This window comes from Mytilus trossulus, chromosome 10 (assembly GCF_036588685.1).
Source record: "Mytilus trossulus isolate FHL-02 chromosome 10, PNRI_Mtr1.1.1.hap1, whole genome shotgun sequence".
NCBI classification, from domain to species: Eukaryota; Metazoa; Mollusca; class Bivalvia; order Mytilida; family Mytilidae; genus Mytilus; species Mytilus trossulus.
In genome coordinates this window covers 50,756,564-50,783,975 of record NC_086382.1, presented here as the reverse complement: position 1 = coordinate 50,783,975, position 27,412 = coordinate 50,756,564, and the positions used below count along the sequence as shown (strand labels likewise).

Here is a 27,412-nt window from a genome sequence, read left to right as displayed (position 1 = left end):
CAAGTTTGGTTTGAAATCCAGAATATTTAAAGTAAGTTGTTAAAAATTTGAAATCTTAAACCACAGAGTGAATTTAATGTTAACTAGCTGAAAATCTATGTCCATTTATATGTAAATTACAGATAAACAAGATTTTCTTTTACAAACTTTATTTCTGAATAATATCTTATGATCATAAACAAGCGTATCGCCTTTCAACTGATTTTTATAGTTCGTTCTTATGTTGTACTGTTATACCACTGTCCCAGGTTAGGGGAGGGTTGGAATCCCCGCTAACATGTTTAACCCACCACATTATTTATGTATGTGCCTGTCCCAAGTCAGGAGCCTGTAAATTCAGTGGTTGTCGTTTGTTTATGTTTTACATATTTGTTTTTCGTTTATTTTTTACATAAATAAGGCCGTTAGTTTTTTCGTTTGAATTGTTTTACATTGTCTTATCGGGGCCTTTTATAGCTGACTATACGGTATGGGCTTTGCTCATTGTTGAAGGTCGTACGGTGACATATAGTTGTTAATGTCTGTGTCGTTTTGGTCTTTTTTGGATAGTTGTCTCATTGGAAATCATACCACATCTTCTTCTATATATTATCTTCAAGTTAGGTAGAAATCCATGATAGCTTAAGCAAGTTCTTAAAATTTAAAAATAATTTAAACCACAGAGTGAATGTAATGTTAAGTGGCAGACAAACTAAGTCCATTTATAAGTAAAAACGGATAAACAGGATTTTTTTCTACAAAATTACTACTGCATACTATCTTACGGTCATCAACTATATTCTGTCCAAGTTTGGTAGAAATCAAGGATCGTTTAAGAAAGTTATTAAAATTTAACAAAATTAACCACAGATTTAGTATTTGTGAACGACGACGCTGACGACAGAATGAAGAATCGCCTTGTCTTGCTTTTGAAAAAAATGATTTTTCTTATACGTCAAAGCTGTCAGATAACTACTTTTAGAAGTCATTGCCCTTAAATGACTATTGGGTTCATGTTTGCCTATTAACTCGAATACATTTATAGATCCTGGTATCTCTATGTAATAAATGACTCCCTATTGAAGTTATTGCCTTGTAATGACGATTTGTTATTTGTTCCGCGTTTGCCTTATATTATCGAAATTATAATAGATAAATAAACACTTTAAATCACAAAAATAATTAGCAAGGCCACGTGTTCTAACAAGTTACCAATATACCTAGTATGCAGTAACTCTTTATAGGAGTGATTGTCCTTTAGCCATTTTTAGCCATGGCGTTGTCAGTTTGTTTTAGATTTACGAGTTTGACTGTTCCTTTGGTATCTTTGGTCCCTCTTCTTTTATTGAAGATTTTTTTAATTGCCCATAATCTTTTTTTTTTGTTCATGTTCTAATTTTTGTATTAAATGTAAAATGCAATACGAGAAATAAAATATATGTTTCTGATTAACATATATGTCCGCTTAGCATAAACTCTTATTATGAATAAACACAATGAATCTAATATCGCAAAAACCTTTTCAGATTGGTTCCAGCTTAAAATGTTGGAATACAAGAACATTCCACAACTTCTAGGTGAGGTCTTCCAAAATCATGGTGAATATTCAAAAAATTGTCAGTTTATTCTAAAACACAACCCAAGTCCTTTGAGTATCCAGTGGATTGAGAAGATCTGGTCAATTATCAATAGAACTGGTGAGGGAAATGACCTTCAGGATTTTGAAAAATTACCATTAATACCTCAATACAATCCGGAACGATCACAGATTGATTCGTTGTTTGTCCTCAAAGGTAACTATGTGTTGACAGGTTATGGAAGGAAAGATCTCAAGAATTTACCGAAAAAGGTTTTAGACATTTTGTTGTCACATGGAATTACAAATCTTGACTGGAATAAAGTTATTGAATCTTCCAATATAATCGGAAAGTATATCAAATACCCGACTTATGAAAACGTTATTGAGCTTTGTGAAAATGAACCTAATGCTAAACAGCAGATTCAGACACATGCTGGATTCAAACGAGATTTGTGGATGTCACAGAAAACATCAGCCATTTCGTTTGGTCAAAGAGAAGATCTTGTCACAAGACTCAAAGGAATATTAGATTGTTATCCAAGTGACCATTCAATTTTGAAAGAAATGATTCAAAATGCTGATGATGCTGGAGCAAAGGAAATCCATATTGTCTATGATAAGCGTACTCACAGTACCAATGAAGTGTTTGACAATTGGAAACCACTGCAAGGACCGGCTGTGTGTATATTTAACGATGCATGTTTTACAGATGAGAATTTAGAAGGTATAAAGCGACTAGGAGTGGGCAGTAAAGGCGACGACAAAACCAAAACGGGTCAATTTGGAATAGGATTTAACTCTGTATACCATCTAACAGACGCACCATGTATTCTTGCATTAGGCCCAGAAGCAGCAAAGGGTGGGTGCTTTTGCGTATTAGATCCTCACTGTCGGTATGCACCTTTAGCATACGATGGCGATCCTGGAATGTTCATGGAGGCAGCAGAGCTTATGTCCGATTATCCAGATGTATTTAATACATTTTTATCATCGAAAGAGTTGAAAAGGAACAAGGGAACATGGTTACGATTTCCAATTAGGACATGTTATCATGAAGAATCGCAGATATGTAATAGAACATTTTCTTCGAAAGACATTGCACACTTATTGCTGCAAATGGAGAAAGATGTTGAAGAATGTTTACTTTTTCTTCTGAATATCAAACAAATAACTATTTCAAGCATTGGCTTGGAATCAGTCCATACAATTCATTGTAGTGTTCAAGTGACAGGGGTTGGTGACGCAAATCGTACACAAAGTAAATTCAAAGAACAGTTGAATAAGATGAATAAACATATGAAAATATCACCTTCTAGTATTTTTTCGCAAAATATAGTAGAATTCAAGTACGTTATCGATATCAAATTTTATTCCAAAGCTGCATCATCATGGTGGATGATTGTTCAAACACTTGGATTTACAGATCCGCAGGATATTGATCATTCTTTAAAGGATTTAATTGAAAGAAAAGAAATTAAATTCTTACCAAAAGGGGGCGTTGCATTTCGGTTATTTTCATTGTCTAATTCGTCTATGAATTCGAAAGCATTTTGTCTCTTACCGTTGCCAGTAGAAACAGGTTTGTCGTTCCATGTAAACGGACATTTCGCAATAGACATATCCAGAAATAAACTATGGGGTTCTGAAGAAAGCAGTTCGAGTGATGTTCGTAGAATATGGAATTTAGAACTGATCCGCAGATGTATTGCGTACGCTTATGCAGGGGGCATTGGTTTCTTAAACGAAAACATGATGGAAAAGAAATTTGTCATTACAAATTTCTTTGATAGTTTTCCATCATTTACATCGTCGAACAATATTTTTTGGAAGGAACTTGTTTCATATGTCTTTTATTATATAAAAAAGAGGAAACTTTTAGTTTATCCAATTATAAAAGAGAAAAAAGAAAACTATAATGTTGAGAATGATTGGAGCTGGAATATTCAACAGTTTGAGACGAGACAATCTATTAAATGGGTCAGATTTCATAACCATAACGAAATACCAATTTTAGTGGATGACTTGATGTGTCAGAACTTTAGCAGTACAGTAGTAGATCTACTTCGGAAATGTTTTCTGACAGTAGGTATGAAATTAGTAACCCTCCCAATCATCTTACAATCGAGCATGCTAAATGCATGTCAGCACATGAACAAAAACCATGGAAATGACGAAGAATCTTGCATCTGTATTCAAAACATTTCCCCGAAAGCTGCAATTCACTTTTTTAAATCTAGTGGTTTTGATATGAATTGTTTTTCACGGAATGAGATTGAGAAAGTTCACCAAGTAAAGTTGTGCCTAGAATATTGCTTAAGGTATGATGATTTGAATGTAATAAATGGTTTACCTCTTCTTCTCAGAAACGATCTTTCTGTTGGAACTTTTCTTAAACAAAACAAGTTGATTTTGTCAAAGTTTGTTGATCTTTTGCCTGCATCGTCAGGCAAGTTTGTTCATAAATCTCTTGTTGGGATTGCTAGACTACGTGAACTTTCGTTTGAGAAATTAACATTGACTGAGTTTGCTCGTTTATTACCAAAGTCACTAGATTCAAAATTCAAGACAGACATCGTAACAGATAGCTTGCTGTCAAAAGAATGGCTTGAACGCTTTTGGGAATTCGTAGATACAAGAGGAGAATCTATTGATGTATTAGAAGACTGGGCGCTATTGCCGGTATCAATGCTGCAAAAAGAAAACTTGTTAGCTTTGAAATTCTGTGAATTTGTTGTAGATTATGATAGTTTCGAAAGATGTCAACAACCGGAATTATATCCTATCTTACGAAAACTTCCCTTACCAACTGCAATTTTGAAATCAACTTTCATTGACCATCTTTCAATCAAATATGAATGTTCAAGCAATATTTTACACTGTGTGTATTACTATAGTAACTCCCAGGCGGAAAAAAATCTTACAGAAACGGACAGAATCAATTTAGTGTCATATCTCGTTATTGGTTTGCATCCAAATGAACAAAGGAAAATAGATAAGTTGAAAGAACTATCTCTTTTTACATCAATGGAAGACAAAGTTATATATCTTCAAACGAAACGTTTCCTAAGTATACAAGAAAATATTTATTTGCCTGGCTTAGAAATTTTGTGCAAAGAAAAAGACTTGACCATACTTCGTTATTACCCTGAATGGTGGAAATTGTACTCGATAATCGATTGTAACATTATAAACATAAGTGACTGGTATTCTAGATATGTCTTACCATATTTTGAAACCGTTTATGAAGACTTTCACATTTTCCATTTGACCTTTATCAATGACAACCTTCTTGAAAATGTCAACGTATTATCTGCCCTCAGAGAAGTGCGTTTTATTCGGGACGGACAATTTATCAACAGAGCTGATGAATATTTTAATCCCGATCATCCCTTATTCCAGAAATTGTGTAATAACAAGGATTTTCCTCCACCACCGTTTGATGATGTAAGGTGGAGAAAACTTTTAGTTAACGCAGGGTTGGTAAATGAGATATCAGAAAGAGCATTATTCCACTTCGCAAGGACGCTCGAAGCTTCATTGCCAACGAAAGAATTTTTATTTAAACTTCAACATCTTTTACCGGAGCTGTATTATTTCATAGAAAGAGAAAAAAGGGTATCTCCGAATTTTATCAAACAATTATCAAAATTGCGTTTTTTGGTGATAGATAGAAATGAATGCAAGTATGAAGATATACATAGGTCTTTACACACAAATTTGAGAATAACATCATTCCAGGAAACAATATCAAATGACCAAATAGAGTTAGTCTGGACAACTGCCGATGTTTTACCAAGATATGCAATGCCTTCTGATAAAAATCTATTGAAAAAATTAAAAATTATCGAAGAACCAAATTTCGAAGCTGTCAGGCAACATGCTAAAAATATTTGTTCAGCATTATTTCTCTCCACTGAAGATCATGATGAAACACTTTTGACGACCATCATGGAACGAATTTATCGTTATTTGTCAAGAAAGGACATGAACGTTTCTGAATTTAATACCATTCCTCTTATCCATATAATCAAACATAAGAAATTTGCATACCCCAGCGAAGTTGTCAAAAATATAGATGAGTGTCACGAAATACCGCCTTATCTACTGCAAGCCCCAATAGAGTATGGCAAATTCTTCAAATTTTTCAACTGTTTAGGTATGAAAGATGAACCTACAGTAGCTACATACAGCAAGGTTTTGTGGAAGATTCATAAAAAATATGATCATTCGTCTCTTGGTCCTAATGAAATCATAATGGTAAAGAAAGCACTTCACTCTTTTATGAGAGCAATGCAACAGCTTGAAGAACCGGTGGATGAGTTAGAAGTGGATGAATTATATTTAATGTCAGAAAATAACGAACTTTTGCCTGCAAATGAATTGTATTATGAAAGCCTTGAAATTCGAAGGGAACGGTTAGAAACAGAAGAAACCCTTCGTTTTCTTGCAGATTTCGGATGTTTAGGCATTAATGTTGTTGAACTCCCTAGACTGTTTGATTTGATTCCAGAAAGATATCGACCATTGTCAATTCATTCTATTGTAACGGAAAAATTAGCATTTCACGAATTAAACGAGAATGAAACCGCATCAAAACTTTTGGAGATATTAACAAGTGACACATTTATCAACGCAGTCCTTCGGATTTGCAAACATGATACTAAAATGATGTCAAACGAGTTAACTATTCAGGATATGCAACGAATTTCAGCAGGACTAAGAACATTGCGCGTATTGGGTGTTTCCGAACTTAAGACTAAACTAAAGAGTGGACAAATAGATATAGAAGGTACAACATCTGAAAAATCCTGTTTCTATTGTCATGAAAATGAAATAATATATATTCATGATCAACGTCTTGAAGTCGATACATGGCTGTGTAGATACGGCATTGAACTTGAGAGAATACTTCGGGTTGTGTGTTTTGGCAAATTTCAGTCCCGTAGTTTATTAAGTATATTTAATATCATTTCTTCCGATTTTGATAGATTGTGTGAGCGACTAACTGATTTTGGTATAGCACCTTTAGAAAAAGATTTAACAAATCTTATTTGGCATCCGCTTCCGGGATCGCCAGTACCAAAAGAAGTACATTCAAGACTCAGAAAACCACTGAAACCAGTAGCAGTTAATCAGTATGTTGTGGTGCCCTGTGAAATAGACCAATCTAATAATGAGGAACCTCGACATTTTGAAGACACTTTTATTTATGTCATTGTAACCAATGCAGTTTTCAATTCGGGTCAAACATTACTATATTACTGGGTAAATGTTGGAAAGCAACAAGATATTAAAATAGACAAAGATCTTATTCTCGAAATTGGACCTTTAGACACTCATACTGAAACAAATGTTGAATCTGAATTATATTCAGACGAAACAGGAATAGATGAAATTGACTCAAGAACTTTAAATAGTGCTAGGGAATTGCATGTGTTAAAATTGCCAAATCCTCAAAAACAAATGGGATGGAAATGGTTCACTCAGGCAAAGTATGATCTCGATGCAGGATATGCCACCCTGGATGGAATAGATCGCCGGCCTTTTAAAGGTTATAACTGGATATGCTTACAGTGTCAGCAGGTAAAGATATTTTAACCACTTATTGTAAAATACTGAAAAAAGGAAAACAATTTTATTACCTGAATTGTTCTATGAATAACTTCTTCACTTAACATCGATTCCTTATGTCATATAAAAAAAATAAGGAGATGTGTTAATTTGACAGCTATCCGCCAGAGACCAAATGACGAGGATGTAAGACACTATAGATTACCATATGGCCTTCAACATTGAGCAAAACATATACCGTATATTAGGAAATAGAAAACATCTTCTATCTTCATAGTAAAACAATAATAAAAAACGTTTTGATAGACAGTTACCAACGACAACGACTTGATAACATGCTCTTGGCTTTTGACAGGCACATAAAAATTGTCGCTAAGAACTAGATGCACATCGTAAATGACTTAGTTGAATACTTTTGAAACATTATTTTGTTATTGCTTTAAAGCTTTTCGAAGTTTTCTGTATTTTTCTGGTTCAAAGTATTTTGGCCTGAAGCATGACTGAGGAAACATGCTTTTTTGTTATCTCAAATGCGCTCCTGGTGCGTCAAATTTTAAAAAAAAAACCACCAAAAAACATGTTATTGTCGTTATTTTATTGAAGCATTTCCGTTCAATCAATGTGTTCGCTTATCCACCATTTATCCACCACAAATAAAATTACAAAGAGTATAAAAACACTTGACTGTCTTAATGAACAATATTGAATGTTCAAATATTTTTTTCTTTACGACAGTTTATGTAGACTAAGACTTCAACATGTTTAACACACTATTTTTTACCTTTATAATTTACCTTTCTATTTGTATTCAATATAGTTTATATTACTTTTTCTTTATTTTTTTTCAGGCTACTGAAAAAGCTGTCAAAGCGGCACAGTATGCCACCGATGCCAATGAAGTGCAGCGTTCACATTTCTTTACAGATAATATTCCGAACGGAGATCAAAGTCTTTCAAGGTTTTGCCGAGAACTTAGTCCTTTGGTCGGCCACATAAACTCTTTGCGCTATCCAGATAACTACTCTCCCATACCAGCAGAACGATATAACAGAGATGGTGCAACTGAGGCTTTGTGTCTAACAAATAAAATACTGACATATGTTTCAGAGAAATATTTTATGTAGATTTTGAACTTGAAGTGTAGCGATTTCTTGTGTTAAGAGCGAATATAATGAATCGGGACAATAATCATGCAGCTTTTTACTTGAATGTCGGTCTTGGATTAGAAACTGTCTCCTTTTCTAATTACTACTCTCCTATAAGAGCTGAATGGTATAACATATAGGATTTGTTTAAAGCATCGCTTCTAACATATATAATACTAACATGTCCTTCCGAAGAATATTTTGTGTAAATTATGATCTGCAAGAACAGCGTTTTCATGTTGTATACGAGAATATTCTGAATGGGAACAATAGTCATTCAGTTTTATGCTTTGAACTGAGCTCTTTAATTTAAAACTTAAAGTTTTTTCATATATTTCTACTCTCCTGTACCAACTGAAGGATATAGATGTAATGTTTCATCAATATCGTTTCATCAGTATGATTGATTAGTTCGTGCGTTGTTTTGGTAAACTTAAAATACATTGACTCGGGATTCATTTAGAGGAAATTTTATTAAGTAAAATAAGAGAGGCCCATCAAGAGATGTAATATAGTTTGGATTGTGAAAGCAAGAAAGCGGGGGATTTACATTTGCACATACTAGTATTGGACAATGCAGGTTAAATCCACCATTTTCTACACAAGGAAATGTGTATACCAAGTCAGGATTTTGACAGTTAGTTTCCATTCGATTAATGTGTTTGAGTTTTTGATATGACATTTTATAAGGGACTTTCCGATTTTAATTTTCCTCATAATTTGGTATTTTTAATATTTGAATTTTTACTTCTTCTAACACATTGGTTTGTTTTTTTCAAATAATTATTTTTTTTCAATTCCATTGATACATGTTATGTATGGGGTGTTTTTTATCGACTTCTAATCAAAGAATTGTATTTCTACCATAACTGTTCATTGTGTATGTTTAGTTTGAATATATATATTGTTACATCACAATGGAAATTGTAATAGTTTGTTATGTTGTTGCGGCAAAATTGACAATGACTTTGCATGGTCTATTTATCTTTATATGAATGTATTTCCTTGGTTTTTTTAATGTGATTAATCTTATAGAAAGTCAATTGTATATATCCATATAAATATATTTTTCGCATTCAATATTCTTTTGCCATAAAAAAAAAAAAAAACATATAATTTGACGATTCTGAATGTAAAGTGTTTGGAGCGATTTTAAAGACTGCGCAACAGAAACCCCACAAAAACTGGTGGTTCTCAGATGCCCCGGAAGGGTTAGCAGATCATGATCCACATGTGACACCCGTCGTGTTGCTCATGTTATTTATTACAAACACGATATGGTATAATTTGGTAGGTCACATTCATGAAAAGAGAAGGGGTTGTAGTTACGACGAAAGAAACATATTATCTGATATCATCTGTGAAACGGTTATTCAATAACGGTCAACCAACTCGTGATGGCGTCCGTAAAATTTACGAAGGGATGATTTCAACTTCACCATTTGGAACTCTTGGTTTAATAACTTCTTTGTGAACAGCAACCCTCTATCAAGGAAATCATGATAGGAAATACAAGCCCGGGAATATCGTATCAATTGGGATTTATATGCACCGTATGCAGGCACTGCTGGAATGTTACTTCATAGAAATACAGTTGGGAAGCTAAAATCATCTCGATTATCGTAAAGTTTTGTTTTCAACCGACCCTCATTGTCAATTTCTGAATGTAGGTCAAGATATGAGGCAGACTTATTTGTATCTGTTGTAGCCTTTATCTCTAGTTCGATGGGATTGATGCTTGCAACATAGTCACACAATTTTGAATTATTTAGTGAGGGAACATCATCTATATAGCGGAAAGTAAAGTTAACGGATATTCATTACTAGTACTTCTTATTTTTCATCATTAGACATTTCTGTATAAAGTCAGTCTTATAATAATAAAGAAACACGTCGACAGGAAGAGGGGCACAATTGTTTCCTATTAGAATGCCTACAGTCTGTTGAAAAAAAAGTCCTCCAAACGTAACAAATATGTGGCCAATCAAGAATCGAGCGTATTGATAATGTCAGTTTCAGAGAATTGTTTGTTTGAATCAGTGTGATCCTTTAAAATAGGATTTATCCCTCAATACGACAAAATAGTTGTATCTACGTTGATCTTTTTTTTTATGAAACAAAGCAATACCAACTCTGTCTTTTAGTTTGAAATGGGAATGCTTGTGTAAAGTGTAGAAAAGTCAAATGTTTTATACTTTTGCAAGATGAAAGAGTATTATATTGTATGTACTCTAAAAGATCTTTGGAATTTTTAGTATCCACATATCCATAGTATTCAAGCCACTTCTAGAATAGGCAGTTTCACAATAACTTTAAAGCTCGGCATTGATTGCTGATAAAATAGATGTTAATAATTAGAAAGAGGTTTCGTGGAGGACTTGGAAGTACCAGCAATATACCGTTGTTTGTGAGAACACTTATATAGTTTAGGTATCTAATACAGTGATGGAAGATCCAGTTTTTCATCTTTGTTTGAAATTCCAAAAGAAGATAGAACAGACATATGATTATCCAGGATTTCCTCTTTGGTAAGTGTCGTGGGGGTATATGTTAAGTTTCCTATTTTCAACACCTAATTCATTTATCAAGCAGTTTATGTTATGCGTTTTACACACAAAGACGATGTTGTTTTTGGCTTTTATCTGCTTTATTATTTATAACATATTTGACATGGAGGTAGGACAAGTGTTTTGCAACGTTTGGGTCTTTAAAGATTGACGTGGCATGGGTATTGATAGACCCATTCAGTTTCTTAATTTTGATTTGTATCAACGACCTCACTGCCTTAATCCATTCGGAAAGAGTATCAACGTTTTCCTTCCCATAATTTGCCCAAACATCATATTTGCGGTAGTTCATCAAAATGTGTGAATGAATTTTAAAAACTTGAACACATGGTATCATATTTATTCAGATTGATATTTTTGCGTCACTTTTAGAGAATAAATGTCAAATATGGAGTTGCTCACGGGTGTCATTCGGTTTATCGAGAGAAATGAGCGTGAAAGAATATCTAACGGCGGTCAAGTATTGAGCGACGATCGTGAAAGTTCTGGTAACGGATCGTGGGAGACATTTAATCGAGAAGACATATGAAAGGTCAATACATATTCTAATTAAATTAATTACACAGACAAATTTACGACAAAATAAAACTGTCTGTCAAAATGGTTCAACATTTTGATCAGTATGTCAGAATATCCAGTTTTAAAAGTACATAGTTATTACAAAACAACAAAAGGCAGATTGCTTCTCGACATTTCAATGACATAAAAAATGTAAACAAACATGATTTTTTCACAAATTCGACTAGAAAACCTACTTTAATACGAATAAGGGCATTCTATTTGAATTATTCAAATGGTTCTTATAGTTATTTTGTATAAACATAATATGAAACTTGGTAAATAAAGAACTATTTACACAAAAATTGACTTTTTGGATCGTGAAAGATCATGTACCGTATTTTTGAAGATCGTGAAAAGGATCGTGAAAGATCTGATGCTACGAAGACTTTCAAATTTTTCTTCAATTATATCATAGTTAATATTTGTTATTGGTATTGAGAAAAGCTATATAGGTCAACATCCTCAATAGGTTTAAGCTTTTCAAAGTATAAATAGAAATGTAAAATAGTTGGATGATTGTAGGATGAAGATTTTTATTGTCATGTGAAGTACTCACTTATCACGAGTTATAGGATATCCACATTTGGTATATTGGATCCTATAAACTACATGTCCGTCAGACAGGATTCACCTGACCCCGAATTTGCCTTATTTCATGGATGAAGATTTATTTTTGTGGTCAAGTCCGTATCGCGGATTCGTTAAGCTTTAGGATAAGTGTCTGTTGTGATGATTCTGAGGTGTACATTTTCGACTTCTGGAAATGACCATAATGACGTCAATTGTATTTGATATATTGAATGGTAGAAAGATGTCTATGTCTGGCTGGCGGTCAGGGTTCATATACTTTTGACCTTATGTTTCGAATTAATTGGCCAGCATAACTTTTATATTTGTCAGTTTCTAAGGCACTGTAAGGATCGGAACACATTTATTTGATCTACGGGATATTTGTAGAGATCTGTATGTCATGGTTCATCTGACCTTGCACTCTATTTATTAACCATTGACAATCAAAATTAAAAAAAAAAGTGGTATGATTGCCAAAGAGACAATTATCCACAAGAGACCAAAGTGACACAGACATTTACAACTATAGGTCACCGTACGGCCTTCAACAATGAGCAAAGCCCATACCGCATAGTCAGCTATAACAGGCTCCATAGTGACAATGTAAAACAATTAAAACGAGAAAACTAACGGCCTTATTTGTATAAAAAAATGAACGAATACCAAATATGTAACACATAAACAAACAACAACCACTGAATTACAGGCTCCTGACTTTGGACAGACAAATACACTAATTATGTGGCGGGGTTACACACGTTATTGGGATCCCAACCCTCCCCCGAATCTGGGACAGTGGTATAACTGTACAATATAAGAACGAACTATAAAAATCAATTGAAAAGGCTTAATTCATCAGATGGACAAAAAATACATTAAACGCATTAAGCGCATTTGACACTTCTAGTAAAACCCTTGATATTATAGACGTTCCATAAAATTAACTATCATAAGTAAAGCAGACGAGACATTACAGCATTTGCGATTTGATATTCTATAGTCTGTAGTATATAATTAAATCAATCCACATCTGCGTTGTATTAACATAACTTAAGAAAGTACTGTTGCACAAAATGTTGGTTATCGTTCAATCTCAAATTACTCATGAAAGATGCTGTTTTGCTGTAATTTTTTGTTTGATGGATAACATTTTGGTTTAAACGTTGCATATCCGTATTATTGGCTATTAGTAAATTGTGTCAGTCTGCATGAATTGCGCTTAACCGATTCCCAGAGCTGAATCTTTCAACCTTATCTAGAGATGTTTTAGTTGTTGTTTTTTAACTTTCGAGGTAAAGCGTTGAATAAAAAAAAAGCTTTAATGTTCATCCTTATCAAAATAGTTGCAGGCTTCAACCAGTTTCAGGTTTATCAAATGGTAAAAGAAATACTGATTTCTGATTACTAGTAATAAGTCTGGTCACGCATTATCTTTCACGATCAAAATAATGCGTTGCCTGATCTTTCACGATCAAGTTTGATGGATATTCAACAAATTCAAGATTTTCATATACAAATTAATGCTTTTAAGAGGAGAACGTAACTTAATTTTACTGTACTATCAGATACACCAAAGATTACATTTCAAATATATCACAATGAACTGAAACATGACCATTAAAGTAACAAAAAGCGTGTTATTTGTAATTAATTGCATATACATGCATTGCGCCTTTTGTGTTTTTTCATAAAGTACTGCATATTTTCTCTTTCTTATTTCACAGTTATGTTGGGGAAGTTAAACCATTTTGACAGACATATTTTTTTATTCGGATTTGTTCCGCGTTTTGAAAATTTAGCAATAATTTTAAAGATTCTGACCTAGAACTCCCATTAAATGTCTTTCACGATCCGTTACCAGATATTTCACGATCGTCGCTCAATACTTGGCCGCCGTTAGATATTCTTTCACGCTCATTTCTCTCGATAAACCGAATGACACCCGTGTTGCTCGTCTACTCAAAAACTCTACTTATGATATCAGCTCGCCTGGACATTACAGTAAATGCTTGCACGATTTACATTTCTGGATTGATTAATTGATTGATTAATTGCTGGTTGCTTACCATGCAGTATAAACAATTTCATGCATGTTCGGGATGATAAAATATTAACAATAAATACAATAATAAGGTCCTGTTATAGATGCCGTAAAAATTGAAGGTCAAAGAAATTTAGATGTTTAAGATAATATCACAATCTTGACGCTATATCCCTATTTTTGACATGTTAACGTATTGTGTCTGTTTGTTTGTTTCACGCAACGTTGTCAATATAATTGAATTTGATGCGACTGTCACACAAGTGAACGGTTTATCTAGCTATGAAACCAGGTTCAATCCCCATTTTCTACGTAAGAAAATGTCTGTACCAAGTCAGGAATATGACAGTTGTTATCCATTCGTTTGATTTGTTTGAGATTTGATTTTGTCATTTGATTATAAACTTTCCATTTTGATTTTTTCCTCGGAGTTCAGTTTTTTTGTGATTTTACTTTTCAGATTGGAACGTCACTGGAAAATGACGGTATCTTCGTTAAAGACAAAAATTGAGCCTTGCAACAGTCCCCCTACGAACTCCTAAAAGAGTTGTTCCAAGGGGTTTTAACGTGCAACGAATGTGGTACTCTCTATACACGAGGCATGGGATTAAAGATCCCCATTTTGACCCATTGTGGCTGATTACATGTACATCCGGACCAATGGTGACTATTTATCTATTCCCCAGTCACCTTTAGGGGTGCATCGCCATCTAAATTGTTATGGTCAATTTCCTATGGTAATAGGAGGGACAAAAAAAGCACAGAAAAAGATTGTGATATTTTTTACCCCTCACATCAAATATAATCAGGGTGTTATAACTAGATTTGATGCTATGATGATTGGATTAATGTGAGTCTTTCAAGAAGCCTGATAATAAAGACCTGCTTGTAGCACCCAGTCAAAATTTTCGTTTTTAAATCAATCTTTACAGAAGAAGGAACATTCCGACAAATATTATTCAAGATAAAACATTTTTAATCTGAAACGCAAAGAACCAATAATTCAGCTATGATCATCTTTGTCATAGATAATCGGTAAGGTATGTGTCGTCCACTTGTTTTCCATTCGTTTGATATGTTTGAACTTTTGATTTTGCCATTTGATTACGGACTTTTCGTTTTGATTTTTACTCAGATTCGGTATTTTTTTTGAAATCTTTTTTTTTTTGCATTGTTGTAATCAGAGGACTGTTTTGAAATGCTTTATAAAATTTAGTTTTGGAGTTTAGTCTTTGCAACAAGTATTACGTCCTCTGAAATAAAGAAAACATAATCATTTACAGAAAGTGTTAGTTAGTTCGTTTCTGTTTGTGTTACATTTTAATGTTGTGTCGTCATTTTCTTGTATTTAAGGTCAAGTTACAGTAAATGGGCTATGTAACAGATTTCTTTAAAATTTGGCATGCAACTCTGGCTCGATGAACTTCAACTGAAAATCGAAAAAATAATGAATTTATCTCAATTATCATTTGAAATATTACTGATTGAATTCTTACAAAATAAGTTAACATTTGTATAGAAAGCACATAAAATCGGCGAAAACCCTTCTTAAATTTGTCTTAAAATCGCGAAATCTCTTATTCTACACCATAGATTTTTCTGAAAAAACTATATGTTGTTGGTACATAAATTTCCGTTATAATGATGCAAAATAAAGATAGGGTCACCGACTTCGTTTTTACGGTAAACATCATTCAAAGTTGCGTTCTTTGTGAAAACATCCAACAAAACGTCAAAATAATCGTAACGTTATCGCGTTGCAGGCCGTATTTACGTTGATTTTTGACGTTTTTCACTACCAACAAGGTAATAAATTGATTATTAGACAAAAAACGAAGTCAGTGACCCTATGATTATTTTATATCATTAGAACAGAAATGTATGTGTCAACAATATATATATATTTTTTTTAAATCTATGGAGTAGAATTAGAGATTTGGTGATTTTAAGACAAATTTTAGAAGGTTTTTCGCCGATTTTATGTGCTTTCTATACAAATATTCACCCATATTAAAAGAAATCAATCTGCAATTTTTCAGATAATAAAAGAGATAAATGTATTATTTTTTCGGTTTTCAGTTGTAGTTCAACGAGCCAAGTTTGTATGCAAATTTTTAGCAAAATCTGCGACATAGCCCATTTACTGTTCCTTGACCTTAATGCGTTTACCTCGATTTTGGTTTATGACCCGGATTTGTTTTTGTCTATCGATTTATAAGTTTTTTTACTATACTACTATTGCCTTTATTTACAATTTCAAAAACATAAGCATATCAAATATGGGTTACTAGTATATCTTGAAGATTCACTACCTCATTTAAAAGTCTTCACTCTTGATACATATATTTATAATGGGTTGAATCATCTATCACAAGTTAATCTTATAGTATGATATTTTTCTGTTATTGGTGTAACAGTGTAACAATTTTGATTAAAATATTGTCTATAATCATATCTTATCTATAAAATTAAAGAAGTTAAACTCGCTGTGTTGAAGAGGGTCCATTGGTGGCCTTCTGTTGTTTTTTACTCTTTGGTGAGTTTTTTGTCTCTTTGACACACTCCCTATTTCCATTCTCAATTTTATTGTATTTGGTGTTTTTTTTAGAAATTCTATATAATGTTGATAGTTAAGATCACCTTCCACTGGCATACGAGATTTTGTATAACTTACTTATAGGATGATGAATTTTACAGAAATTTTAATTAAATATAAAAATATATAAAAATAAAAGTGGACGATGTAGCTCAACTTGAGATTACCTTCAAACGAAGTATACGGAATTCCTACACCCTCCGCCACACATTTTTTTCCTTTCTCCACTACTTGACATGTTACATTCATTGTTAGATACTTGATGAAAGTTAACTGTGTCGATTTTGTTTCCGCACCAACACTCTACACTGTACTATACCAGTAGAAAAAAGAGCAAAATCGACACAGTTAACTTTCATCAAGTATCTAACAATGAATGTAACATGTTTTTAATCGATAAATTAAATGCTAGTGCAGATCAGATGCTTGCTTTAACTGCAAATAATATATACGTGTACATTATTTTGATTACCATTGGTGAAGTTGGAAATTCTTATAACTGTTACGTTTTGTAATAATTAAAAAGTGGACAACCCTATAAGATAAGATAAGAAAACTTTATTTTGATTCGGCATAAGTCAAAATATACAAGACAAGCTCTAAGGAGCTTTTGACCAAAGATAAAAACATATACATAACATAAAAACAGTCTAATTTGACATATAAAACAATATATAATACAAAGTTGAATCTCAGATACATAGCTTGCAATAAATATAAGCAAAAAATTTGGAATGAAGTAAAACATGTTCAAAACTGAACAAACAATTATAGCAGACATAAATGATAAACAGTTCAAGAAATTATTTGCAAGCAGAACAGCGACTGCTAGCCTCCGTATTTAACATGAAGTTCGTACAATTATATATACTGACCTGTAGACCTAGATTTTTATATTCTGTGCATATTCATTTGCATTTTGCCAAAGAAAGATCTCTTATATTCTTTATATTCTTTGCATTCAGCATTCGACTTCCGCAGTCAATATAGCATCCAATGTATCCTAAATTAAACTCAAGCATTTAAAGCCGTATCCTTATTTGAACATCCACCTTATAAGGGACTTTCTCTTGGAGTTCGGTAAAAAAAAATCATTTTATTCAGTTTTATATCGGAGATACTGATGCGTTTTAAAAAATATGTTTCAGATTCAAATTGTTATATTTTTTATAAACATTTTACAGATTATATACCGCCTTAATTATGAAGTTGAATATGCGTTTCCGTAGAGTTTGATTTGTCACGCCAAAAAAAACCAATACAGATTCGCGGAATTTTTAGTTCGCTGACCCGCTTCAAATTCAAAAATTATACTTTTAACCAAAATGATTCGTTTAGAACTGTTGCGAGAATTGTGGCATAAAGAGAATTTTGATACAAATTAAGTCTCTAAATAATAATTGTATTTGTAATCGGATTGAAGCAACATGATATAAAGCTCAGTTACATGGACCCAGTGACATAGCCTCCAATTCTACCTGTCTAAGCCTTGTACAAATATCATTTTTGATTTTGAAACTTTACAGTGTTATCCACGGGGCTTATTGTACCGAGATGCTGTCTGATAAGTTTGTAAAAGGAATACATTATGTATAAAGACATACTGGGCAGTGCATTGACTTTGGTCACATTAATGAGAAAGCAATATACATTGTAAATGCATAGCACATACACCAGTAGATTGAATGCAATGAGTGATTCTTTGACCTTGAAATGTTGCAAAAGGAATTTATTTATTGCTCAACTGGACTGCTGGTATATAGATTAAGAAAACTCTCAACATACATTGTACAAACATACTGATGATACAGAGTCAGGTGAGGAGTCCGAGATGGAAAAGTGTCTGAGATGACTCAACAGGGTAACAGTTATAATGGTGCTCCAATCAAATGTCGAAAAGAACCAAGCAACTGATGCTCTCAGCTTTGCTGTTGACTGTCGTGCTATCGTTGTAGGAAGACAGGACTCTGGTTTTGGAAAGGACACTCCACCTGCGGTTAAGATAAATGCTAGAGAATCCATTCCAGTACAATAGTTGTGGTGTAGCGACGGGCCATGAGAGATGATAAAACACGTTAGCTACGGCGGAGGGCAGTGACCAGAAAAAGGAGTAGCAAGATTTCTGAAATTGTTTTGAATATTAGAAAGAAGGGGTAAGGGAAAAAATTTCACAAATTTTGAACTGTGTAGTTATATGATAGAGAATAGAAACGGGGAATCTGTCAAAGAAACCATTTTACAACCCGACCGTGAAAGAGCAGAATACGTCTATATTTGTCGATGGTGGGGGAGTGGAATCCACGACAGAAAACAGTTGTGGAAACATTTACAATAAAGAATTTCATATTACTTAAAGTTATATTTAATTTTGATTAAATAATGTAATAGCAATGAGTTGTCCTTTATATATGGCCGTTCAGCCGTCATACTCATGTTTAATTATTGGCAACAGTAGTGTACCAGTGTTCAATTTTCAATCAATTCCAAGATGGTACATCAGGGTAACAAAATAAGTGAGGATATCTCATGAACCCCAAAAGGAGCGAGACTATAGGCATGTGTCTACATGGTACATGAGTTTCTATATACCTATCCCGTCATGATCATTGAATGCAATCGTAAATGAAAATAGGCAAAAAAAAACATATCCTTCAAAAAAGGAATAAAAGGGTTGTTTACTCACATTTTAGAAAGAATAAAATTTAAAATTATATATATATGGCCTATACAGTGATACCATAAAATCATCTAATAGGGCTTGAAGAACTCGTCAATAATATTAGAAATATGAGAAAACGTTCCTGAAGTTCTAATGCACTGGGGGGAAAAACTTGATAAGTTAAACATATTGAAAGTATCAATAAAAGGAAATAAACAACACCGAAAGACTTGTAAATCCTGTAGAAGCCTCATATATTTTTGCGGGAAACTCAATTTCAGCGTTATGAAAAAAATGTAACTCTTTTATTATTTTACTTCTCTTCAGGATCGATTGAACAAACTTACCCAGAACAGGTACACACATCTGGTTTGTACTACTAGATACGATTGTTATGTCAGCAATAGTTTATTTGAAAAATAAGTTTATTGACTGGGTATTAATTACATGTATTTAATTCCACAAATAAAAAGACCTATCCGCACTATTAGATTTCTTTTGAGTTACTAGGAAGTGAAACTTATAAAAAAATCAATTGGTAAACAGTAGCTATATTTTTACTTAAAACAAAACAATTTGATATTAAAACATGTAAAACAAAATTCTGATACAGTAACTCGTCAACAGAAATTCACCAATATCAGCTAAGAGATAACTGTTTTGTATTTTACGTTTGTCCTACGTTAAACTTCTTGAATATTTTGAAATTCACATTCATACCTTTTCTGTACACTGTCTATTCACCGTGGTCTTTTCTATGTGTCTGTTAAAAGTTCTCGTTTCGTAATCAAAACCATTCGGTGTCTCTCCCCGTTTTCGACGTTGTACTCCCAAGCTGCTTGTCGGCAGTCTGTGTCTGGTTGAAATTTTGGTTAGATATTGTTAACCATGAAGATAATTCAATACAATTTGAAACTTTGTTAATCTAATTACATCAGAATCAAAGGGTTCTTCGGGTCAATTATAAAATATTAAAAAAAAACACATGTTGATGTCAATAGATAATAGTCAAGGCACATAAAAACAGTCTTTATAACAAAAAGAACCAAAACATTTTGACTAGCAAAGGCAGAAATTTCAAAATCGGCCTTTAATAATAAAAAAATTAGATGTTTCTATTGATTACAGTCGTTTTCATTGAGTGTGTTGCTAAATGTTGATATCTTTGGTAAGCTTGCTTGTTAGTTGAACCATGAAGTTACCAATAGGTAAGGTATACTACCCTCCTTTCGAAGTATCCTAGTCCAACAGCCAGATATATTGATTATTTGATTATCTGTCGGAATGGTCTACTCTTAAAGTACGATAGTTTACCTACCATAACAATGACTTCACGGTTCAGCTAACAAGCTAGCTAACCAAAGATATTAACATTTAGCTACACACTCAATAAAAACGACTGTAATAATATATAGAAACATCTCACATTTGATTAAAGGCCGATTTTGAAATTTGATTTTCTGCCTTTGTTAGTCAAAATGGGTTTTTTTGTGGTTTTTTTTTTATTATAAAGACTGTTTGTATGTGCCTTGACACTCAATGAAATCGACTGTAATATGGCGTGGACAATCAAATTGCGATCAAAAGACATCAGTGTTCTATATAGATGGACAGTGTTCCAGTCATAGAATGAATGTGCATGTGGTGACCTGCACAACCCAATGATGTCAAGGCAAAGCACAGCTTTATATTTTTATTGTACAGATTACCAATTTAAACAATTTAAACAAAATATGCATACTTGTCACTACTTTGTTTCCTGTTCCTGTTCTTTCTTGTCGGTTTTTAGTGATACTTGGTTTAATCAAAGCGTTTTATGAGATGGGACGAGATTGTAGGTACGAAAATAAACGATTCCATCAATCTTGAAATCAGTAACGCGTTTTCATAAACTTGTATTCTATAGGAAAGGTAAAGCTATATTTTGATGCAGATGAACTATTTTCGTTTCAGCATCGACAATAAATAATTTCATTTTAACGTTATGGAAACACTTCTTGAGCAACAACGACGATACCATGAAGAGAGAGAACGGCTTCAAGATGCAATGACCAAGGAAATGCTTCAACCTAGCAAAAATGTATGTTGGAATTATTACGTAAATTGTAATCATTTCATGTCAATGTTCAATGATGTTCCAACTTTTAGCAGGTCAGGAATAACCACCAATTAATTTTAGAAGAATATTAATTGAGTTTTCTTTTATTATTTTTATTTCTGATTTTTTAGTAACTTAAATTTAATACATTTTAAATTAAATAAGAAATAAATGAAATATAATAAATCCTTTCTGAAAAACAATTATTAGACAATTATCTGTATATATGTAGTAGGTGGTTTTCTATGTGTTAACGATAACACCAACAAGAGCTAAGGTTCTGATGCTTTATTGTACCAGTATATTAAACAAGTCTGAAATAGCAATACAACATATGTAAATAACAAGCTATTTCTTATAAGTTATAACATAATATATATATCCTACCGTAGTCTAAGATCGTTCATCTTGTCAGTTCGTTAGGTATTTGTGTTTGAACTTAACACACGGGGAAACTCCGCATTGATGTCACTACGGTACTTCTGGCGTAGAAAAACAGTGCAAAATACGTTTTTTCTGCACTTTTGAATAAAAAAACATTTCTAAAGGTAAGTTTTCATTGTTGTTCTCAATTATTGCCAAAAAATGCCAATTTTCTAATGCCCGATTCAATCCCAACTTCCGAATATTTAAAAACATGCTAGAACTATAAAAAATCCCATTTCCGGCCTCCATTGCTTTGAGTACATTCCATTCAGCGTCATCAATCTTGTGGCAGGCAATATAGGTCAAGCAAAACGTATTTTTAGGAATTTAGAAATGACATGCTCCTTACCTCTTTCTCGATTTTCCCGCGAATAAAGCTCAACCAAAATGAAAGGAAAACTATATGAAAAAACGATGCCCATGCCATAATTTTGAACAGGCATATAGAGTTGGTTAATAAGAAACCATTAATTTACATTTATTTTTCATAGAATTTTCTTTTTATTCATTATAAAAAGATCGATATTCTGACCATCATGACTGTATGTAAATATTCATACAAAATTCCCTTGATGTCAAAAGGAATGGCAAAAAAAGAGTTTTCCTGTTGAATAAAACCCAGAACTATTGCAAACTATTTTGAAGCAATATCCCAGAAAGACAAATGAAAGAAATAACGTAATTGCTGTAGACTGAAAAATCCCCTAATTGGCAGTAGAGCAATTTGATTGGATATAACGAACTGACATCACGTGATTTTGACGCCATTGAAATTTTAATGTAAACAAACAAGGTCAGAAGGTTCCGTATGGGACATCATTGTACATTTAGTTACTGACAAACAATTACGAGTTATCAAGCTTGCCAATGCATGGTTATAAAAAATTAAAGCTAAGTCTACAGAAAAAAAAAGAAAAAAATAGCCTTAGTATAACGACTTATCATTACACCTGGATACTTTTACGAATATCACAGGTTATATAGTACAGGAATATAATTAATAATACATTTAACTGTTATTAACTAAGTAGCAAGTAAAATGTATTGCAAGTAGAAAATGTTCATTGTTTACTTTTGATGAAATTGACATCGGGTGTCACGTGTGCTTTTACAAATGCTTGACCTTTGACTATACACTAAATCGGAATGTCATGGCTATCGTTCGTGGAAATGTACAGGTACAAAACAAAGGAAATTAAACTTGACCGCGAAATATAAACAACCAATCAGATACAATGATTCAAGTAAATCCCTAATGAATATTCATAAAATAACATGAATATTACTATACATAAAAGTAACGTTTGCAAGTAACAATTTAAACTGAATATACAATATTCAAAATATGTAATTAAGCTTTATAATAAATACAGTAATTAAATAGATGATTTTTACAATATATATAAAATTATCATAAAAATCACTCTGCTACATATACAGTAAATTATGTAATACTATATTTTCATAGTGTTTTCCTTTGAAGGCATATGCAATCTTTCTTTTATTCATTCAATACGATTTCCTTGGTCGCCATCTTGGAAGTACACACCGATATAATCCATAATTTTATAATGATCAATATGAACTTACCTGCAACTTGTAAATTATTTTTAGGTTATAAAATACACTTCTATTATAATTTTATTCAATAATATATGTTTAAAAGTCACTCAAATGTGTTAATATTGATATTTGAAGAGTTATTCGGTCATTACATGTGTTATTCGGATAATAACACTGTTATTTGGTAATTCGTGTTACCCCTCAATTGACGTATAATCCACCAATTAAGGTATATTGGTGTAGACCAATTGATGTATAATGCAAGTTTTTTGTAATTAAATGCTAGTTTGAGATAGGAGCATGATTTTGCAACCTATGTCTAGACCCTAATTGAGTCCTCCCAAAGTTTCAGTTTTGTGAAAGCCTGCTGCATCTCTTGAGAATGCATGTGTACAACAATTCTTTTGTTGAAACCTTTTTGCTATTGACCATGATTGACTTTTGATAATGAAAGTTAAGTATTAACAAAGAGCTCCATTCACCTGTGGAGTTGTACTCATGATCACATGACTGCAGACAGTAATGATGTCCATTGACAGGTGATTACAGGTAAATTTGCCAATCAAGAATTGACAAGATACATGTAACAATAGAAGAAACTTCAAATACAATTATTGATTAAATGCAATATGTTATTTTACAATACTAAACTAGGAATATTTGACAAGTTTTCATACCATAATATGGTTTTAAAAAAACAATGCTCCATTTTGGTGGAATAATTTTAAAAAACAAGAAATTATACACCAATTGGTCTATACCATTATATGTCAATTGGTGGATTATACGTCAATTGAGGTATAATCCACCAATTGGTGGTTATTCCTGACCTGTTTAGTCACTCAAGTTCAATTTGCCCTAAGAAATACAATGTATTATTTTCAGGGAACACGAATCAGAAGTATGCCATAAGTTGAATCAAATGTATTATCAAAAGTTAATGTTATTTTGGATGATGAATTCTTTTTAGCCATCTTGCTGCTGGACTTGAGGTACACATGTGTCCACACCAAATGTGCAGTGCCGAACACATATGTCCATGTTTACATTTATGTGCAATCTTCTCCTCGTTGGTGTGTCTTTTTTAAATAAAAAGCCAAAGATTAAACAGTGTTATATTTTCTTCAATGGTATCTGTGGAGGTTAAAAGTAGGATATTTTCGCTAATATAAACAAATACGTCTGTTCAGCCATAACTTTTAATAACAACTCAAAGAGCCCACGGCGACGTCACTGAAGTCGCCAACGTGGCCAATGGTAATGTACAAAAGATCTACAAACTTAGGAACGTCGTAATCCCGCGGTAATCTCGACATACTGGGGGCCGCAAAAAGTGCAAATTATCTTAAATTTCACATTAACTGTCCATATTTGTAAATAAATCAAATTAAAAAGTCTCTATCTCCATGAATGAACTAAATTGAATTAACTGAGTTCTTGTTCACATAAATGAAAAATTTGAATTAACTTTGAAAGTCCTTTTGAAAATTGTTAATCTTCTTCATCATTTTCGTCTACATTGGTTGTCCACTTTCGTATCTCTCCCAGGCCTTGATGCTCGCATTTCGTTCGGTCTTGTACTTCTTTGCGTTGTGTCTTTATGTTGCTCGTCAGTGTGATCGCTTGTAGCATCCGAATGTGTCCCCGATACCTCCAACGGAAATAGTTTAACGATTGGTCGGGATGTCTCACCATTGCTTGTCTGTATTCGTGCTGCCCGTACATGTCCATCATTGCCTCTGATAAGTTCATTAACTATACCTAGTTTCCAATTGACTCTAGGCGATTCATTATGTATTTGAACTATGTCTCCAATTTGAATAGATTGTTCGTTTTTTCCTAAAGTTTTGTGAAATTCACGCAATGAAGTTAAGTATTCGGACTTCCATCTGGTCCAGAAGTGTTGTATTAATAAAGTTTGTCTTTGTGCACATTTGTTGAGTTCTTTGTGGTTCATATAGGTTGGATCGTTGAATTCCTCTATGTCTATTTGCGGATATGGCAGTGTTGATATTCTTCTACCATACAAAAGATGAGCTGGGGTTAACGTCTCGCAATCTCTGATATCTGATGAAAAATATGTAAGTGGCCTGTCATTTAAAATTCTTTCTATTTCTGTCACGACAGTCTGTAGAGTTTCCATACTAACTTGAGTTCGTCCAAGTGTCTTTTTCAAGCTTGTCTTTGTTAGCGCAATAAGTCTCTCCCAGAATCCACCATACCACGGTGCGCGTTTTGGTATGAATTTCCATTCTATTCCTCATGTAAACAACGTTTCTTTTAGTGTTGCCGATTCACATAATCTTTTTAGTTCCTCTGCTCCTGCGATGAAAGTAGTTGCATTATCTGATATAAGTGTCTTAGGTATTGATTTGCGGCTTACGAAACGCCTAAAAGCTTGAACAAATGAATGTTTGGTTAGGTTCGGTACCACCTCTAGATGAACGGCTCTGGTAGAAGCGCAGGTAAACAGGCATATATATGCTTTTGTTAAAATTCTATTTTCGTCTCTTACATGTAATGCTCCTGTAAAGTCCACTCCTGTGACTGTAAAGGGGGGTGCTTCCTGTAATCTGATTTTCGGTAAAGGTGGTGGGTCTGGTGCAACGTACAATTTTCCATTCACTTTGCGGCAAATAACGCATTTGCGGAGTAATTTCTTTGCATACTGTCGAATAGTTGGTATCCAAAACGTTTGTCTAATATAGGTGACTGTAGCATTCATTCCACTATGAAGTAATTTTTCGTGTGCATCCAATACAATTAGTCTAGTTAACGGATGATTTGCCGGTATAAGGTACGGAAATTTCGCTGATTCTGGTATTGGTGCGTTGTGTATTCTCCCTTTACATCTAATAAGACCGGTTTCGTCTAAGAAAAGTCCCAATTGTCGGACTCTGGGTACTTTATTTGTGTTTCTGTGTTGTGCTCCTCTCAGATATGACATTTCATCTGTATACGTAGACTCTTGACAATCTAGAATCCAAGTATTTACTGCTGTTTGAATTTCATTTACCTCCAGTGGTCCGCTTTTTCTGGAAATCCTATCTCGTCTACAGTTGCGTATAAAACGGATGACATACGCGGTAATACGTAATAACTTCATGTAAGATCCATAGTTCGAAATATCCAATATGTTTTTTATACTCGTTAGACTATTTTGGTGCGTCATATTCAAGTTGTCCAATTCCTCTTCATTTTCTCTGTCATCTACCAGTGACGTCAAAACGGTGTTTGTTGCGCTGTTTAATTAGTTCTGGCCATTTTGTACTATCTGTTAACCAATGTGGTCCCTTCCGCCAAAGTATACTCTGGTCAAATTGTTCAATTGTAAGTCCTCTTGTTAGAAGATCTGCTGGGTTGTTATCAGTAGGACAATACCGCCATTTGTATGGATGCGTCAATTCTGTTATTTCCTTCACTCGATTAGCTATAAAACGTTTCAAAGTCTTCGTAGATGTTAGCCAATGAAGAACGATGCTGCTATCTGACCAAAATACAATTTTTGGATAATTAAGTGTTGAATGAAGATGTGCAGCTAGTCGTGCGCCGATGATTGCTGCCATAAGTTCAAGTTGTGGGAGGGTTAAGCATTTGACTGGTGCTACTCTGGTTTTCGCCATTACTAAAGTTGTTTCGTTTTCGTTACTCAAATAAGCTGCTGCGCCGTACGCCTTTGGACTTGCGTCTGTAAATACATGAAGTACTTATTCTGTTGATGTTGATGGCTTGCTAAAATAATATCGAGGAATAGTGAATTGTATTGCCTTTTCCAAATCTTTGGTCAAATCTATCCACGTAGTCTTTAAATTATCTGGTATTAGTTCGTCCCAATCTAATCCACATTTCCATAACTCTTGTATCAGGATTTTCGCTCTAATTGTAACCGGACTAAGTAAGCCGAGTGGATCATAAATCTTTGAAGAATATTTCAAAACTTCTCGTTTAGTAACATGCTGAAGTAGTTCCGGTGTAGGAATATCACGCTTAGGGTAAAATATCTCGTCGCTACGACTGTTCCACAACATTCCAAGTATTTTGGTATACTTATCCGTAT

General features: G+C 33.4%; 1 protein-coding gene across 1 annotated transcript in view; it reads left to right on the top strand.

Annotated features, from left to right (window-relative positions):
- Positions 1 to 21,161: 21,161 nt before the first annotated feature.
- LOC134687569 (splicing factor 3A subunit 3-like) overlaps positions 21,162 to 27,412 on the top strand; it is a 29,849-nt gene continuing 23,598 nt past the window's right edge. The window contains exon 1 of the mRNA XM_063547967.1: positions 21,162 to 21,348. Coding sequence (XP_063404037.1) covers positions 21,253 to 21,348 — 96 coding nt within the window. The 5' untranslated portion in view covers positions 21,162 to 21,252. The remainder of the gene's footprint in view (positions 21,349 to 27,412) is intronic.